This window comes from Vipera ursinii, assembly GCF_947247035.1.
Source record: "Vipera ursinii genome assembly, chromosome: 1".
In the NCBI taxonomy this organism is placed as follows: Eukaryota; Metazoa; Chordata; class Lepidosauria; order Squamata; family Viperidae; genus Vipera; species Vipera ursinii.
The window spans coordinates 117,812,278-117,830,115 of NC_139512.1; the positions used below are offsets into that span (position 1 = coordinate 117,812,278).

General features: G+C 42.4%; 1 protein-coding gene across 1 annotated transcript in view; it reads right to left on the reverse strand.

The window, feature by feature from the left end:
• CLCF1 (cardiotrophin like cytokine factor 1) overlaps positions 1-17,414 on the reverse strand; it is a gene marked incomplete at both ends in the record, with an annotated part of 58,518 nt that extends 41,104 nt beyond the window's left edge. The window contains 2 exon segments of the mRNA XM_083350856.1: positions 17,273-17,359; positions 17,361-17,414. Of these exon segments, the coding sequence (XP_083206982.1) occupies positions 17,273-17,359; positions 17,361-17,414 (141 nt within the window).
• Between the last annotated feature and the right edge of the window lie 424 nt (positions 17,415-17,838).

A 17,838-nucleotide genomic window follows, 5' to 3' on the forward strand; every position in this document is an offset into this window, starting at 1 on the left:
AGGAACAGAATCAAGATCACGTGAAGTATTAATACCACTTTACAATGCCTTGGTAAGGCCACACTTGGAATACTGCATCCAGTTTTGGTCACCACAATGTAAAAAAGATGTTGAGACTCTAGAAAGAGTACAGAGAAGAGCAACAAAGATGATTAGGGGACTGGAGACTAAAACATATAAGGAACAGCTGCTGGAATTGGGTATGTCTAGTTTAATGAAGAAAAGGACGAGGGGGGACATGATAGCAGTGTTCCAATATCTCAGGGGCTGCCACAAAGAGGAGGGACTCGAGCTATTTTCCAGAGCACCTGAAAGCAGGACAAGAAGCAACAGATGGAAACTAGTCAAGGAGAGAAGCAACCTAGAACTAAGGAGAAACTTCCTGACAGTTAGAACAATTAACCAGTGGAACAACCTGCCTCCAGAAGCTGTGAATAGGGTTTCCTGCCTGAGCAGGGGGTTGGACTAGATGACCTCTAAGGTCCCTTCCAAATTTTATTATTATTATTATTATTATTATTATTATTATTATTGTTATTATTATTATTATTATTATTATTACTTTTCTGTGAGAAGAGATGTGGAAGAAAAGGAAATTGCAGCTTAGCACAGACTTGAAGCGGGTAAGACAGGTTTAGCTAATTGAAATGAATTCAAGGCTCTTTGGCCAGATGGATTACATCCCAGGGTACCAAAGGAACTGGCAGAAGTATTGCAGAACCACTCTCATTGTTCTTTGAGAATTCCTACCATCATGGTAAGGTCCCACGTGAAGGACAGCAAATGTCTGCATCTTCAAGAAGGGGGAGGACTCAGAAAGTACAGACTTGATAGCTACAGTGTATTGAGCAAAGTCCTCAAAGAAATTTTTAATAGCATGGCATGTTTATGAACACTTGGATAAGCATGCTACAATTAACAGGAGCAGCAAGGTCTATCACTAACAAATTATGGCAGATTATTTTTTTGACAGAGTTATTAGGTTTAATAGATCAAGGGAATGCCATAGACAGAGTCGAGGATGCACACGAAGGTTTTCCCTTCAAGCAGAAGCTGGACACTCTTCTACTAACGCCAGAGCAACTAATCATGAAGATGCTCTAGTTTGAAAAGGAGGTTGCATTAAATAGCCTTCAAGATCATCTTGATTCTGTGGTTCCACACCATGATTATCCTAAAAGTGTGCCTTTTTTGCTTGGCTTGGTCCTAAGTGAGTGAAAAGTAGTTATAAATGTCCATTATCAAATAAAACCATGTGGAGCTGAAGGAGAAGGACAGACTGGACAAACAGGATAGAACTGGGCACTGATTACATTTGCAGTTAGGTAGTAATGTCAGATTAAGGTCCAACAATACCTTTCTTCTCAGTCCCCACCTGCAATGATTACTGAGGATTCAGGTGCTCTGTGGATAAGTCACGATAAGTTCAAGGCAGAAACTGACTCTGGGACTTGAGAGAATTTGGTTTCCATTTGCCTCAGTGTATGGGATGGGTGATCTCATATAGAGAAAAGGCAAGGCAAAGTTTAGGAAGAATTGTCCTTCCTTTTTAGTGAGAACTTAACAAAAAGAATTCTAAGTACTCCAAGAAAGTCAAATATGGATTTAATGCACAAAATAGCAATTAGCAATCTTTGAGACCACATAACATTTTATAAATGCTAAGCCTTACATTCCAAACTAATCCCACACCAATATATGCATAATCTTATCCACTTTAGAGCAGAGCTGGGTGGGGAGAAAGTTTGAAGAGGATTACATTCTGTATGGCTGCCTCTTCCTGTTAATAGTGTGTTTTTCATATATGACATCATGGCATATACAGTTTACACTTAAAGGAGTTTAACCTAAGAACAGCCCTGTTATACAGGTAGTCCTCAACTTATGACCACAACTGAGCCCAGAATGTCTGCTGCTAAGCAAGACAGTTGTTGTTTTCCCCATTTTACAACCTTTCTTGCCATAGTTGTTAAGTGAATCAATGCAGTTGTCAAGTTGGTAACACGGTTGTTAAGTGAATGTGGCTTCACCACTGACTTTGCTTGTCAGTAGGTAGCAAAAGGTAATCACATGACCCTGGGATACTCCAACCATCATCAATATGAGCCAGTTGCCTAGTGTCCAAATTTTGATCACGTGACCATGAGGATGCTGCAGCGGTTGTAAATGTGAAGAATGGTCATAAGTTGCTTTTTTCAGTGCTGTTGTAACTTTGAACGGTCACTAAATGAAAACTCCCTGTATCTGTACAACATGCAGAAAAAGCTGTGAAAAACATCTTTGAGGCATTACAGTAGAGAATCTGCCTAAAGTGTTGTTCACCTTTTGAACTCTTGGCTTTAGCCAGGCTGCACCTCCAGGGCTTTTTCCTGAGTTTACCATTTGTGTCACACTAAGGCAGACATGTCAAACACAAGGCCCGGGGGCCGGATCTGGCCCGCGAAGTAGTTTCATGTGGCCCGCGAAGCCATCCTGGAAACAGTGAGGGAACGGCCCCCACTGCCTTGGCTCTGGCCCAGAGACCCTCCTTCTGCCAGAGACCCCCCCAGATCTGTCCCACTCCTGCCCAGGCCCCCATAGGCACCCTTGATGCGAATGATGTAGAGCTGGCCACGCCCACCCAGCAGGCCATACGCACTCTAGCCACGCCCACCCAGTAGGCCATGCCCACCCAGGCCACACCCACCCGGCCCCTTGAGGGCAACCGCAATGCTGATGCGGCCCTCAATGAAATTGAGTTTGACACCCCTGCACTAAGGCTTGCCCATTAACAGTTTATCAGCCACCTGCAAACTAGTTGTGAGTAACTAGCAAAGATAGCCTGCCTGTAGCTCCCCTTCCCTGAAAAGCAAGCATGCAGGAATGGCTGGTACAATTCTAAAGTAGCTGAAGAATTGTCCTTTGGAAGATCTTTTTTTCTTTCTTGGGGATGTTTCATTACCCAAGCCAGGCCACATCATCAGTGCTAGTAAGGAGTGGAGTTTGCCCTCAGTTTATATCCTAGTAGTCTGCCCTATGAGGGAGTGGTCTTGGAGGTTCTTTGGTTGGTTGGGCTGTTTACTGTTAGCCTGTTTGGCAGTTATTTGTAATTGTCTTTTTGAACATCACCTACTGTACTGACAATAAGAAACAATGGATTCAGGCAGGAAATCTATGAGACTGAAAAACAACCAGTTTTCCTTTCTGGTTCTGGCTTTCCCCAGAACCTATAACACCAGAGATGCTATCAGATCTCAAAAAAATTTAAGCAGGGTTGGGCCACCTTGATCCCTGGATGGAAGGCCATTAGGAAACGTCAGGGATAGGCTTGGAAATGTCTTGGCCTTTCCTGGAACCAAGCAGTAGAAAACCACTTCTATTTTGTTGCCCAGAAATTTCAGATATATCTATTGAAATTTCCGGTGGTTGATGCTACTTCTTTACTTTTACTTTACATTACTTATTCAACCCTTTGCACTATTTGCTGAAATAAGCTATGTCCCCAAAAGCATCTCCTCCTTGAATTAAAACTGAATGTCCTCTTCCAAAATTATTTTAAAATAATAAACCTCATAAAAAAAGAAACAAACAACTCGAGCAGGATGAAAACACCACATCACTTGGAGTAACAAATCACGTTTCTTCTGTAAAATCTAGAGACCAATCTTCTACATGTGTACTGTGAAGCAATTCCAACAGAATTCAAACACACTTACTATCAACTGAGAGCAATCGTCAGCATCATGCCCACATGACGCTCCCTGTTGGCTTCCTGTTCCAGCCTAGTAAAATCAAAGGAATTGCAGCATGATTCGTCTTGTGTGGTTCTTTCTGCTGATTTTCCTAACCTTATGCCACTAAGCTACCTGCCTCTTTGCAGAAAATACAGAATCCTAGCCTGTATGAGAGTTATGATGTAAGACGCTTCACAGGTAGGACTTCAGCCTAAGGAATTATACACCGGACAGTGCTGCCTCTCAAATTCTTTGTCTGCATGTGCGGATGCTGTTAATGTTGGCTGGCAGGCAAAGGCAAATTATCTTTAAATAAACGTGCATGTTTTTAGTTTGTGTTAGTTGCCCATGGATATATGAAACAGAAAAAATGATTCTACAATGTAACTCTGTGCATGGGTAGTTAAAAGAAAATTTGTATTTTCTTTTTGTAAGTTGTTTTGGATGGCAGGTTGTCAGCTTAATCTTACGTATCAGTAGAGTAAAGCTGCAGCTGGATCTGAGAGTTTTACCATAGATGAGCAGCATCTCTAACTCATGTGCGATTTCAATCACAAAATCCCTTCCCTTGAAATAAAGAAAGCTTAGGGAAACGGAATGGATATTTATAGACAGAAGCACCAGGACCTCTGCGGAGTTCATTTAATCCCTTTTATTCAACGTGTTTTGCACCTGGCTCCATTTGGTGGCTGTAGTAAAAAAAAGAAAGAAAGAGCGAGTTGATCTACATGTGTGTAATCTTAGCCGCTCCAACTCTACATGTTCCGACAGAAGTGTTGTTAAGGTTGGAGAGAGCACTTACAGTAATGCATTGATACAGGTTTATGTTTTGCCCTCATCCTACAGAGAAGAGAATGCCACCCCCCCCCAGCCAGATGAAAAAGAATTTTGCATCTGCACCAAGTGTTTGTCATACAAGAAAGCAAGGAAAAATGAGACACAGGATTGGATTGTTCACCTACGCCAGCCAGGCTTTGCTGGTTAGAACTGTAGGTTGTAAAGAGTGATAGATCTGAAAAAAATATATCAGGTTGGGGAAAGTTGGCCTAGGCTGAGAAGATTGGGCCAGGAGTACAACTGGAGTTCAGAGGGCAACTGCCACACCAGTACCTTGAGAGCAATTAAGCACTTTTCCATTCAACAGAGATAGATTTAATTAATCTAATACAACTATGCAGTGGGCATATAATATGAGGGTAAGAGATAGAACTAGATTCACATGTTGTTCTCTGGCTCCTGGCTCCTCAAAGCATTTATCAATTAAGTGTAGCTTAGTTGAACTTGACCAAGGCTAAAGCTGATAGTCATGACACCCAGTTTACCCAAGGTCTTTTGTAAAAAGCAGGTATATTCAGTGTGTTAGAAAGATAAAGCCACAGTTATTGAAATCTGTGTTACATAAAACGTACAAGAATATATAAAGAAGTTTATATAAAGTATATAAAGTTATACAGAAGTTATACACTCTGAGAATAATCAAGAGTCATCAGAAGGATGTTTTAGTTGCACATAGATAGTTGGAAAGGAAAAGGGAGAACCAAAATTAAAATGGAGGGGGTCAATTCATTCAGGAAGCCCTTGACTTAACTATCATAGCTGAGCCCAGTACTACAGTTGTAAGTCATTTTGGTTGTAAGTTAGGGCACCCATATGACTAGAAATAATTTCTAGCCTTTTTCATGGTGGTATTAAGCAAACCCATTCTTTTGAATGAGCATTTTTGCCAGAAACCAGCAACAACTATTGGAAACCAGAAAAAAAATGTGAATCACAGTGATGTGACTGTGAATTGCTGCTGCGACCAATTGTAAAGTTGATCTGCCTAATATGCAGTCACATGACCACAAGGGGGATATCACAACCATTGATGATGGCTGAGGGTGTTTTACAGACTATAAAGCACCGTCCTGCAGCTGTCATAACTTTGAACTGCTGTAAAGCAATCAGTCGTTAAGAGAGAATTACTTATACATGAGATAGAGACATAAGAGGAACAGAACTTTTAGAAGGAAACTGTAGTTCTTGGGACAAATTCTACTGAGGCAAGACAAATTACTAGCAGTCCTTAATCTTCACTGAACAAAACCATTGGAACATGCTAAAAGTTTTCTTTCTAATCCTATTTTCTAGGCGTGCTGCGCATTGAAAGCCTGATGTCTTAATAAAGAAGGCTTCCAATTTAGAACATAGTACAGTACATCCTTTCCCAGCCTGAAGCTTTCCAAATAGGTCAAAGATTATTTTGGAAAATTTAGGATGTGTGGCACACTGAAAGAAATGTTATCATTTTTCGAGTTTCCAGGATAATTTTAGGTGAGAAAAAGATTCATTTACAAAGGCCTAGCAATAAAAACATAGTTCATTAAGGTTGTTTATCCTTATCCTACTCTGCTTGATTCAAAATGTGCTTTTAATATATGGTGGTTGCAAAGAAACCTCAGAAGTATGCTTGCTTGTGCAGAGTATAATGCAGGGATTTCTCTAAGAGCCAAAAGGAGCCTCGCAGTGTAAAATGTCCAATGTCCCTTGGCCACTTGGGAAATAGTTCTGTCCTGCATATCTTAAATTCAGATGCCATCTCTGCAAACGTTTTGATGCTCCTTTAAAAAAGCTCATGAAGATGGAATAAAGGCCATCAAGGATCATTATAACATGTGTAATACATAATCTTTTGTTTATCAAATGTAGACACTGCACATCTCACTATGCAAGCAGTTCTGGGTGGTTTTAGATACAAGTGATAAAACCATATAAAAGAAATAATCTTAAAAACAGAATTAAAACAAAATGAAGAATGAAATTAAAGCAAAGTTAAAAGGCAAATTAAAAATTTAGAGCAAGCGCTCTCAAGCCAGCCGCCAGCCCCAGCCAGGGCTGTGTACTCTTCAAATCCCATGACAGTTGGTAGAAATGGTCTTAACGCTCTCTCGTTTTAATACTTACAAGGCCAAAAGAGTGGGGGCCAAACTCATCTCTGGGGATAAGATATTCTATAGGCTAACAGATCCTCCCTGCCTGATTGAATCAGATGGGTTGATGTAATTGAGACAGACGGTTCCTCTGGTTCCATGCCGTGAAGGGCTTTAAAGGTGATAACCAACACCTTGCATTGTCCCCGGAAACAAAATATTGTCCAATGCTGCTCATGCAGCAGAGATGTTACATGCATGCTCCTTGGAGTGCCCCAAACTTTTACCAACGAGCCATGTCCTCAGATATATATTAATTATGATGGGTTGTTACTTAATGAATCTTTTGGAGGTCTTCTATCTGTCTATGGCACACTGCAAAGGATATGGCATTTGTTTTTAGCACCTGGACCCTCACAGGGAATCAGCAGCATTGGCCAAATGCTTTTATTACCAGTTTCACTTTCAAAGCCAACCAACTGTGGTCTATATTTCACTGTGGTCTATATTTATTCTCATTTTGCAGACCCTAGACTGGGAAAATACTTGTCCACTCATTTTGTAAATTTTTGGAAAACCCCAAAGGGAGCTGGTGGGCTGGAACGAGATGGTTTGTTGTTAGTTGCATATTGTCCTTAGATCTGTTTTGTTCTCACAAAGTCGTTGCAGGCTGAGCAAACGAGGGGTTTGCAGATGATACTGGGGAGCCCCAAGCAGCCAGAAAGGCTTGTTTGCATCAATGACAGAGTCAAGGCTATGCAAAGAGGGGGAAAAACAGTGAAATTAACCAGACAGAGGCTGTGCTTTGTAAGGATTTTTCCATTCTGAGGTAAGCTGTATTGCTCCAGGAGAGGTGGGTAAAGTGGATAGTGACAAGGAACAGAAAAAGTGTGAAACTGAATGAGGTGCCCGGAAATTCCTAGATGAACAGAAGATTTCTGTAGATTAATATGGTCTACTGAGGTATTTCCAGCTGTTTATGTAATAATAACATACTGAAGATATGCCAAGATGCTGCTAAGAATAAGAAAACCTTTATTAGATCTTCCAGCAGATTTTTAAGTGAGAATTTTCTAATCACATTTGGGATGAAGTGTCATTGATTCCAGGGTAACTTGCTACCTGATAAATATGTATAAGATTTCAACCTTAGTGAATATATTATATTTACAGCCCATGATCAAACGGAGGACCATCAATAACCACCTACATATCAACAGCTGCAGCGAAGGGGAAATGTGCCCAGAATAGAGAATTGTTGCAAGGGATATGAAGACAAACGTGGTCAGAAAAAAGCAGGGGTGGGCAACTATGGCCCTTTACAACCTGTGGACTTCAACTCCCAGAATTCCCCAGCCAGCCAACACATCTTCAAACTACTAAGGTTGAGAAACACCGCACTAAGGGTCGGAGGGCTGAGGGATCAAATACAAGTGACATAACACCAGATGAATATACAAATTGCTTTTGAAGTCGTTTAGCTATATGCTTAGCCTCACCGATTTACTTGCAGAGCAATATACAAAAGAGAATGGCAGAAAATAGGGAAGCAAGATGCGCTAAAGCTAAACAAGTGTGCTCTTAATATTGTGCCATGCCACAGAATATGTAGATACTACATTACAGTTCCTTGACAGTGAAAAACAAAAGTTACATCAGACAAGATTGTGAAGAGATCCTTTTTGGACTAGTCTCATATCTACAACTGAAAGCAATGCAACGAAGCTTTTCTTAGCTCGAAACTTGTGAAGCAGGGCTACCGAGTGTGCCCAGTAGCCCTGGAGGTCATATCTAGACTACATAATGCAAAGATAACTTTAGATATGGATGCAGGTCAGGAAGAGTGACGGTTCCAGTTCTACAATATAAAGAAAATGACAAACGCCTTCCCACCTCCCTCTGCACCTTCCAGATCAATGCTGAAAGGATTTATTTTATTTTTTATTTTTTATTTTAATTCCATTTATATCCCGCCCTTCTCCGAAGACTCAGGGCGGCTTACAAGCTTAGCGGTAGCCTTCATTCTATGTATATGCCTGCTTATTAGGGCTTTCACACACCCCCAAGCGGCATTATTACAAAGTCAGCTTATTGCCCCCAACAATCTGGGTCCTCATTTTACCTACCTCGGAAGGATGGAAGGCTGAGTCAACCTTGAGCCTGGTGGGATGCGAACCTGCACTAATTGCAGGCAGCTGGTGTTACTTAAGGAGGCATTAGCCCACTGCTCCACCAAGGATACGTGAGATAGTAAATGTTGAGAGTATAAGAACATCATGGTAGGCCTGCAGAACCTGAAAGGAGGCAATCTGAACGTAACCCAAAGACTGGGAATGAAACTGTAGGCTATTCTTATTGTGTGCTTAAAAAGGTAAAGGTAAAGGTTCCCCCGCACATGCGTGCTAGTCGTTTCCGACTCTAGGGGCCGGTGCTCATCTCCGTTTCAAAGCCGAAAAGCCAGCGCTTGTCCGAGGACGTCTCCGTGGTCATGTGGCCGGCATGACTAGATGCCAAAGGCGCACGGAACGCTGTTACCTTCCCAGCATAGTGGTCCCTATTTTTCTACTTGCATTTTTTACGTGCTTTCGAACTGCTAGGTTGGCAGAAGCTGGGACGAGTAACAGGCGCTCACTCTGTTACACGGCACTCGGGATTCGACCCACCAAACTGCCGACCTTCTGATCGACAAGCTCAGCGTCCTAACCCACTGAGCCACCGCATCCCATTGTGTGCTTACTCAGTGGTAAATTATACTGAGTTCGGTGGAACGTATCTTGCAAGGCTTTGCATTTTATTGAGTGTTAGTCTCCCCGTAGAGGCTTAAATCTGGGAAGAATGAGCCTAGGGTTGCAGCCCTACTTCTACTCAGTGTGCTTAGCATCTCATTCTGTGTATAACAAGAGGCTTCCTGCAGTGTGACATATGATGGATTTCCATTGAAGGAAAGCAACTGTTCTGGATGAAAGACCTCAAGCATGCAGAGAACAAGCCCACGTGTTGAAACGCTGCAAGGAAACACTTTATTTCAATTGCTGCATGTGGTGAAGGGTTACCAGATTTTGGCACCAGATTTTATAGCAAGGCTTCATTCTTAGGAATGAAGTACTGATTGGAAGCACGGACTGATAACAAAGGACAGAGAGCAGTTCAGGGATTGGGAAGCAATTGAGAGTATAGTGATGTTTCTTTGAAGCGTTCTCTGATGGCTGCTTTTGCTTTGTATAAAACCCATTCCCATGCTTGCTTGGAGGTAAGCTTTCTTCATCTCAGTGGGATTTACTTTGCATAAACTTAGAGTAGAAGAGGCCTGCACAGCCTCAAAACTGTCCTCTGCCACAGTAACAAATTGAGGCCCTGTTTAATTGACTGCTTTCTTGCAGGAAGGCTCCATAAGTGCCTTTCTCTATAGTTCAATGCAGAAGCCAGCGGAGCTGAAGTAAACACTGAGCTGAGCTCTCCTGAAACTAAATCTGACCAGCTTAGTCTGAAACCACAGGGTGATGTGAGCTTCCAAGAGTATCAAGGCTAGAAGGCGGGGCAAGAGGAAAATCCAAATTTCTCAAAGCCAAGAGGGGGAAGGGGCAGAAGCCACATTGAGGAGAAGCCCCTCTGTACAATGTGATTTGATATAAAACCACCATTTATTAATCCTAAGCAGAAGAAAAATGACTAAACTTAAAATTCTAGTGCCCATTTGGTTACTTGAGGCATGTGCAAACAAGAGCTAGCAATGACCTCCTTTAGATCAAGCACACACAATCTTAACCAGGTGAACTATCTAGCTATGAAGCAGGCAGTCAATACAAAGAGCTGAAGGCATCTATGGACGTTTTTTTTTTCCTTTTGGGATGCAGCGGATTCTTTGACATGGAAATTTCGGAGGTGCTTTCTGGATTTTCCTGATTGAAAACTCTCCAAGAGTTGGAAGATTAAGGCAAATTGATGCCCTTTATTGTGGACTTTTCTCTTTATTGCAAATTCCCTGGGAGAAACTAAGGGGTTGGCAGGAGCACATGGAATTTCAAAGTACTTGTGAAAAGAATGGCAGGGGAATTTGCGATGACCTTGTTCAAAGAACGCTGGGGGGAAATCTTCATTAGGGGCCTTTCTATCTAGCATAGTGAATTGACAGACACTCTGGTATTCTAAATGCTTTTACAGGGATTCACAGCTGGATATGTAGATTAACTCTAAAGATCTACAGAAGAGATTACAGACAGAAGGAAGAGCCAACAGGCATAACCATCTCTTGACATAAGTAGTTGTATGCCAGAGCACAAGAATACACAAGGCCTGCTTGCACTAAATAGATCCTCCCATTATTACAAGCTAAATGAGTAAGGGCCAGCCTTTTCATGATCTATCTATATCAGTGTTTCTCAACCTTAGCAACTTTAAGATGTGGACTTCAACTCCCAGAATTCCCCAGTGAGCCATGGTGGCTGAGGAATCCTGGGAGTTGAAGACTAAACATCTTAAAAGTTCCCAAGGATGAGAAACACTGCTTTATATCGAGAATAAAACCAACACTATGGATTAGACATTAGACTGGGGGGGATATCTTGTGTTCTAGTTTCTATAGAAAGCAAACTGTCTTTTTGGAGGCTATAGATTGGAAGGAGGTGGCTTTTTTTTCTTTTAAAAGTGAGGATAACATCAAGTTAAGGATTCTACCTCATTCTGCTTTGCTTTTAAAAATCTGCCGTGGGTTTCTTAATATGTGCAGCAAGTCAATGGAGGCTTCACGCCATTATTTCACTTCACTTTAAAAAGCAGGAAATTGCCTTGCTGTAAGTTGGAAAGTACAGAGCTGAGAAAGCTTCCACAAGAAAATGAGTTGTTTTAATGCCCTTGCTGTTCTGGAGTAGATTCCCAACAGGTGGCAGCACTTAGCTAGCCATCATCCTCTCAGAAAAGCTAACCAAAACCATCATCCTGGTTAGTTCTTCAATGGGAGACCACTAGGAAATCTCAAGGCGGTAGCCTAGCCTGGGGAGGAAAAATCTTATGGAAAGAAAGTAATGATGGCTCTCCTTCTACTGTTGTGGAATTCCTTCTCTGCAGACCAAATTCATTTAATAATTTAAGACCCATTTCTTTTCTTTTCTCTGCAAATGTCCTGCAGAAGTTCCAGCCCCTTTCCAGAGTACTCCTCCAAAAATAGTACCCCTTCAATCCCCTCTTTGGGGACCAAACTCGCCAGCAACTCTGGGGTTCTTTTCTGGGGTTCCTCTCCCCTGTCTGTTCTCTTGGGTTACTATTACTACATTCAGACAATTGTGTGCGTCCCCCCCCCCCACCGGCACCTTTGTGTTCTGTTCTCTTGGCTTCTCCTCAAGGCCTCGTGAGACTGTCCTCCTTGGTTGCCTGCAATTCAGTGTGGTCAAAATTGAGCTTGATTTTCCCATATATAGTCAGGGTACGTACCATGTTGCCTTTTGTTCGAGACCTCAGATATCTCTCTCTGAGTAAGTTCCAGTGACTAATTGTTCCACATCTTCTGGGCTATCATCCAAACGGCCTCTTGCCCATGACCCAGCTTAATATAGATTTGCGATTCCTACCTGTGATATAGGCTTTCCTCTGTCTCTGCCACCCATCCTTGCCTAGTTAGGCAAGGCCTATCATTTGGACTCCCTTGCTTTGCTTTGCCACATCTGCCTCTCTGCACTTTAAAAACTTTCCAGTGTTGGTTTAACAATGTTGTCATCTTGAGGCTGTTTGTCTTCCTGACATCCATCTTTTTTCTCCCCTTGATGACACCTTAGGGATCACATTTCACCTACAAAAGTGGATCACAGGTGGCCTAACAAGTTGCACTTGATATTTGTCCAAGAATGAACTAACTATTCTTATCTTTCAGGAACCAGGGAGTATCTTCTTGTAAGAAACTGGCTTTTTATAATCCTGGCTTCTTCTAGCTATCTATAAGAAAACTAACAGAGAGCTTGATAGGAACAGTTATACTAGTCATCAGGATTTTTGTACTGGACCCTTGCTCCCAGATCCTGGGCTATATAAAAGTGAAGCTTTTACCTGATCTTGGTCATAAGAAGCTAAAATAATTGTGGCCACAGAATTATTGTGTAGGCATGTTATACGTCTTGTGGTCTTGGAAGGGAAAGTGAGTTTTTCCTAGATTAGTTCTACAAATTGAATTTTGTTAAGAATGTTTTCAGAACACCTACATACAACAGAAACTATGGGTATTAGGAGAACATCTGGATGACTCTAAATTTGAAGACTAGGTGTGCTGCTTTCTCTGTGTAAATGCCATGGCATCATTCCTGTTCATGCTAGTCACCCCATTGATGGAATTAATAAAAAGCACAGGAGGTACTTCATAGAAAAAGCATTGGCCTCTTCCCAGAGCGTGCCTAATTATGTGTCAGATCTGGCCCATGAAACAGTTTATTAAGTTTTGGCAGTCTCATCTGTTTTAACCATGTGGTATACATTTTGCCCCAATTTTTATATCTAAGCAAAGGAAATTTGTTTTCAAAGGTTGGGAGATACAAAAGTGGAGACACTTTTAGACATTTGTTCACAATTCATTGTGATACCCTGGTGATGGGTATGCAAAGATTCTGTTCTTAAGTTTGGCCACCTAGGATGTGGATCAGACTATACTTATGGCTTCCCCACCACTGCTTGGAGGATAGATTTTCTATTTATTTATTATGAAATTTATATACTGTCCATCTCACTATCCAATGCTACTCTGAATTACTTACAACGTGATAAAATACATGCAGGAATACATTGTCCACAGACCTAAATCTACAGTTTCCAGACAGTCCTGGCAGCCTTCATTTGGAGTATGAAGCAATATCTGTGTCAGAGTATTGGAAGAACTGTACAGAGATCTCTGTATAGGACAGACTGTATGAATTAGTCTGCTTCCTGTCATGTATCTGATTGTCCTGACACTGATTGTTTACATTCTGCCTCTTTGTTAATTTTAAATAGCCATGTGGAGACTCAGATAGGCTGGGTGAGAGAGAGGCCTGTGAGATGAACAAGGTCTGATCTTATGCAGATTCCTGCAGTTCTCATGCATTTTAGATGTTTTCCCCACTTCAGTTTGGAGCAGGGCCTGGTGCTACCATTCCCATTCCTTATACATATGACATTCATGTTCATTTTGAAATCCAGATGCCAATATCTCTCCAAACCATTGGACAATAGCATCAAATGCGTTTTACACCAAAACAGTTCTTCAATTGTACAGTAGTCATTTTCTCTCTATACTTCAAATCCATTCAAAGTGTTGATATATCCTCAGTTTGTTTGCCAAATTGATGGTAGTCACCATCAAAGCTGACACCAGCCAGAACATAGAAAAACTCAAAGAAGTAGTGCAAGATCAAAAGATGTGGGGAAAACCTGGTCCATAGAAACGCCGAGAGTCAGGGTCAGACCTGCCTCAGCTTGCACCTCTAAGTAAGGCGGCAGCTGACAATCAGACACGACTGGATATCATCATCATCATCATCATCATCATCATCATCATCATCATCATGCTAAACCAATGGTGGGAGCCTCCTTTCCTGTCATCTCTCAGCAGCAAGATAAATACTGCTGCATAGAAAGGAAATACTGATGTGGTATATACACGTTTGGAGTATGTATATGCACTTTCTTGATAAGGCTGTTCACATATATAAAGCTGAGTATTTGGCTAGATAGGCTTTCAGTTTAGGTGTATCGTACAGAATTAGCTTTCTATTAGGACACTGGATTTCTAACCATAGTATTTCTCGGTTTCAGACAGAACTACAAGTTCTCCCTTTGGACAAAAGGCTCATACCTTTTCTTCCATGTGCTGCATAGGTTCCTGTAATCCAGAGAGCCCACGTGACTCAACAGCTTGTGTTGGCTGTTATGGTGCTAGCGCACAGGGTGAAAAACTACATGCCCAAAACTGAAGATTTCACTAGTAAAAGGTGTCTTTTTGTCTGACTGGACATAGCTGCGTGCACACTTGAATAATCTTGCACGTATGTGTGCATGCCAGTAAAGAGAAGGTGTTGCTTATGAAAAATTATGCCCTTTCCTAGGACCTAGTCCCTTTTTACCTCTTTCCTCCATGAAACTTTCCTCGTAGCTTTTCCAGCGTACTGTAGGATCCACTCTTTGTTCTGCTACTCCATTCCTATCAAGTTGGTCTAAAGCTGGGTTAAAGCTTTAATAGCCCAGAGTCTAGCCATGCCGGCATGTTGTTGAGGAACATTTCCCCCTAATTTTGTCTATCCTAGGAAGAAAAAAAACACACCCTTGATCCCAGGTTGCTTTTTGCAACTGCCGAATGAGAGTGTTAGAGGTGTAAACGTTTATCAGTTGGATGTCTCTTCTTCTCTTCTTTAATTCTGCTAGCTAACTCAGCCAAGGATCAGAACCGTCTGGCTGAAGAGAATCCCTAGGGGCAATGGGCAGCATCCATACACCTAGCTGTAAGAGTTGGTCTCTCCTTCATTAGGCTCTGGGTTTGCCTGACTGCTCCTGGAGGAATGAATCCAAGCTGGCCTCACGTTTTCCGGCATCTTCCCCTTCAGTTTCCTTACTCAGCCTTTTCCAACATTCAGAATGAAAAAAATAAAAATCCAAAGACTTTTGTTTTGTGTCCTTTAAAAAAAACAACAACCACAACTTCTCGTTTGCCCTTTCTTTTTAAATAACTAATTCTCTAGGGAGCAAAACAGTCGCCCCGTTGCTAAATCTCATGATTAGATTGTCAAAAGAGCCAGTTGGGGAAACAAACTGCTTTTGACCTTTTAAGGTTTCTTTTTACATTTCTATTTTATTTAAACACAAGCCCCTCTACCAGAAAGCCTGGGGGTATTGTCTGCAAAACACAAAAACCCCGTTGCTTATAAAAATTACACCCTGCAGGAAAAAGTACTCTCCTTCTAAGTAATTTCCTCTCTTCCAGCTTTTCAACCTTCCCAAAGTAGCAGTGAGAAAAGTTTTGCTAACCGGGCTGAAATGTTAAAACTTTACTAACAAAAACAACACTCCAAACCGCTCACAGAAAGCGTTCAGAAAGATTCAGACACTTCCTAAAGTTGCGATCTCCCCCCCCCTCCATTTCCATTCCCTCCCAGGGAAGGACATTTCCTCGTTTGGGGGGGAAAAAAAAGTGTTTTGGAGTGGCTTTTCTTCTCCTTGTCCCGTTCTTTGTTTAAAAACAAACGAATGAACTATCTTTTTATTTTAGTAACCAAACTTTCTTTCTGTTTTGGGAAAGCATTTCACTCAATCCATGGAGGTGTGTGTGTGTGGGGGGGGCGGCTATTGAGCTGTTGTCTAAAACGTTGGTGACTTTGATTTTCCTCTGTCAATTTGGGATGATATTCCCTTGCTAAAACTGCCTTCTCCTCTCTAAACCCCCCCCCCTCCCGCACTTTCAGTAATCACAAACATACATGAAAAAGAGAGAAGGGGGGGGGGCTGGTGTAGAGGGAAAGTCTTAAATCAGTCCCAAAGCCAGACAGACGTTTTAATCAAATCAAATTAGAATCAGCAGCGGTTTGGGAAGAAAGAAAAAAAAAAGACAAGGCGTACAGCAAGACCCCCCACCCCACCCTTCTCAAAACGGAGCGAGATGCGAGCCCTTACCTGAACCCTCCCCAGCAACACATAGCATAGTAGACTCAGAGTGTGGGCTGGGGGCGACACGGCGGGTTAGCAGACCAACGGTTGTGCTCCGAATGATCGCTGCAGATCCCAGCGCGGAGTGAAAATTTCCCTTTCTCTCTGGCTGGCTCTGCCCCGGGTTCCGTTCCTTTCTTCCTTCCTTTTCCTTCCTTCCTTCCTTCCTTCCTTCCTTCCTTCCTTCCTTCCTTCCTTCCTTCCTTCCCCCCCTTCCCTATTTGTTTTGGTTTTTGTTTGCTGGGTGCTAGGTGGGAATAGCTGTCTGTACTTTGTTTTGTATGTATGCAAAGTTTTCACCACGCTCTCTCTCTCTCTCTCTCTCTCTCTCTCTCTCTCTCTCTCTCTCTCACATTCTCTCTCTCCTCTTCCACCTCCTGTGATTTGTTCTTTGATTGGTGTCCAGAAATGTGAAAGAAAGAAAAAGAAAGAAAGAGAGAGAGAGAGAAAGGGGAAAAGGAAGGCAAAAAAGAAAGAATGAGAAAGGCACAATCTTCTTAAAGTAGCTGCCTTTTTAAAAACTTTAAAGTGTTAAACAGAACCAGGTTGCTTTCAAGAATGTATTTGATACCATTGTCTACAAGCACCCCTTCGTTCTCTCCCCCCTCCTGCTTGCTGCTCAGCCTGAGGTGCCCCACTTCCAGCTCTTCAAACTTTGGAGCGGGGAGGGGTACAGGAGAAAGGTAAAAGTCCTAGCAGTGGGGGTCTTCTGAAAGGGAAAGAAGGAAGGGACTTCTCTTGGGTTGTTTTTCTGAAAACTAACCAGAGGAAATGCCAGCCCACCATACTCCTCCCCACCCTGTTCTCTAGATCTCTGGATGCTTCCAAGTTTTGCTAGTGTCATTTTTTTATAAAAATAATAATAAATAAAAGTGTGTGTGGGGGGGATTTCTAGCAAATATTGGAAAATCCAATGTCTTCCTTTAGTTTCTGAGTGAGGAGAGAGTGGGCAAGTTGCCCTCTGGATGGGGTTTGAAGAAAGGGACCACAGAGTCCTACCTGCTCTCCACGCCATCTGGTTAAAGCCCCAGTCCGATGCGGCCCTTGAAGGTAGGTGTGTGCCTGGATGCTTCCTTTCGCCGATGGGGTCTGCATGGAGTCTCCTGCCTCCTTTATTCTGGGCCAGGATTAATAATCCCATTTGCCAATCCCACTCGCTGGGGTTTGGTTGTGGGATTTTTTTTTTTGAAATGTGGATGTGTGCGTGTGTGTAAGCATGTGTATGTTTTAATTTGGAGAAGACAATTCGTGCAACCTTTCTTCTAAACCCCCCTCCCTTTCTGACGTGTAAAGCTTTAACCACAAAGCTTAGCCCAGTCCCTGAGGGGTGGGGGAGTGTGTGTGGGGGGCATAGGGGGAGGAGAGGTCCTGCAGATTGCCTCCTCTCCCCTACAAAGAGACAAGGCGAGGTGAGTGTGTGAACCCACCCTGTCTCAAGCTGAAATGCCAGATTTGGAAAGGGGGGTGAAGGGGGGGGGAAAGGGGTGGGGATAGAGGAAAGAAACTGACCCATTCTTCTTCTCATTTCTTTCGCCTCCCTCCCATGCACTTCCCAGTCTTTGCCC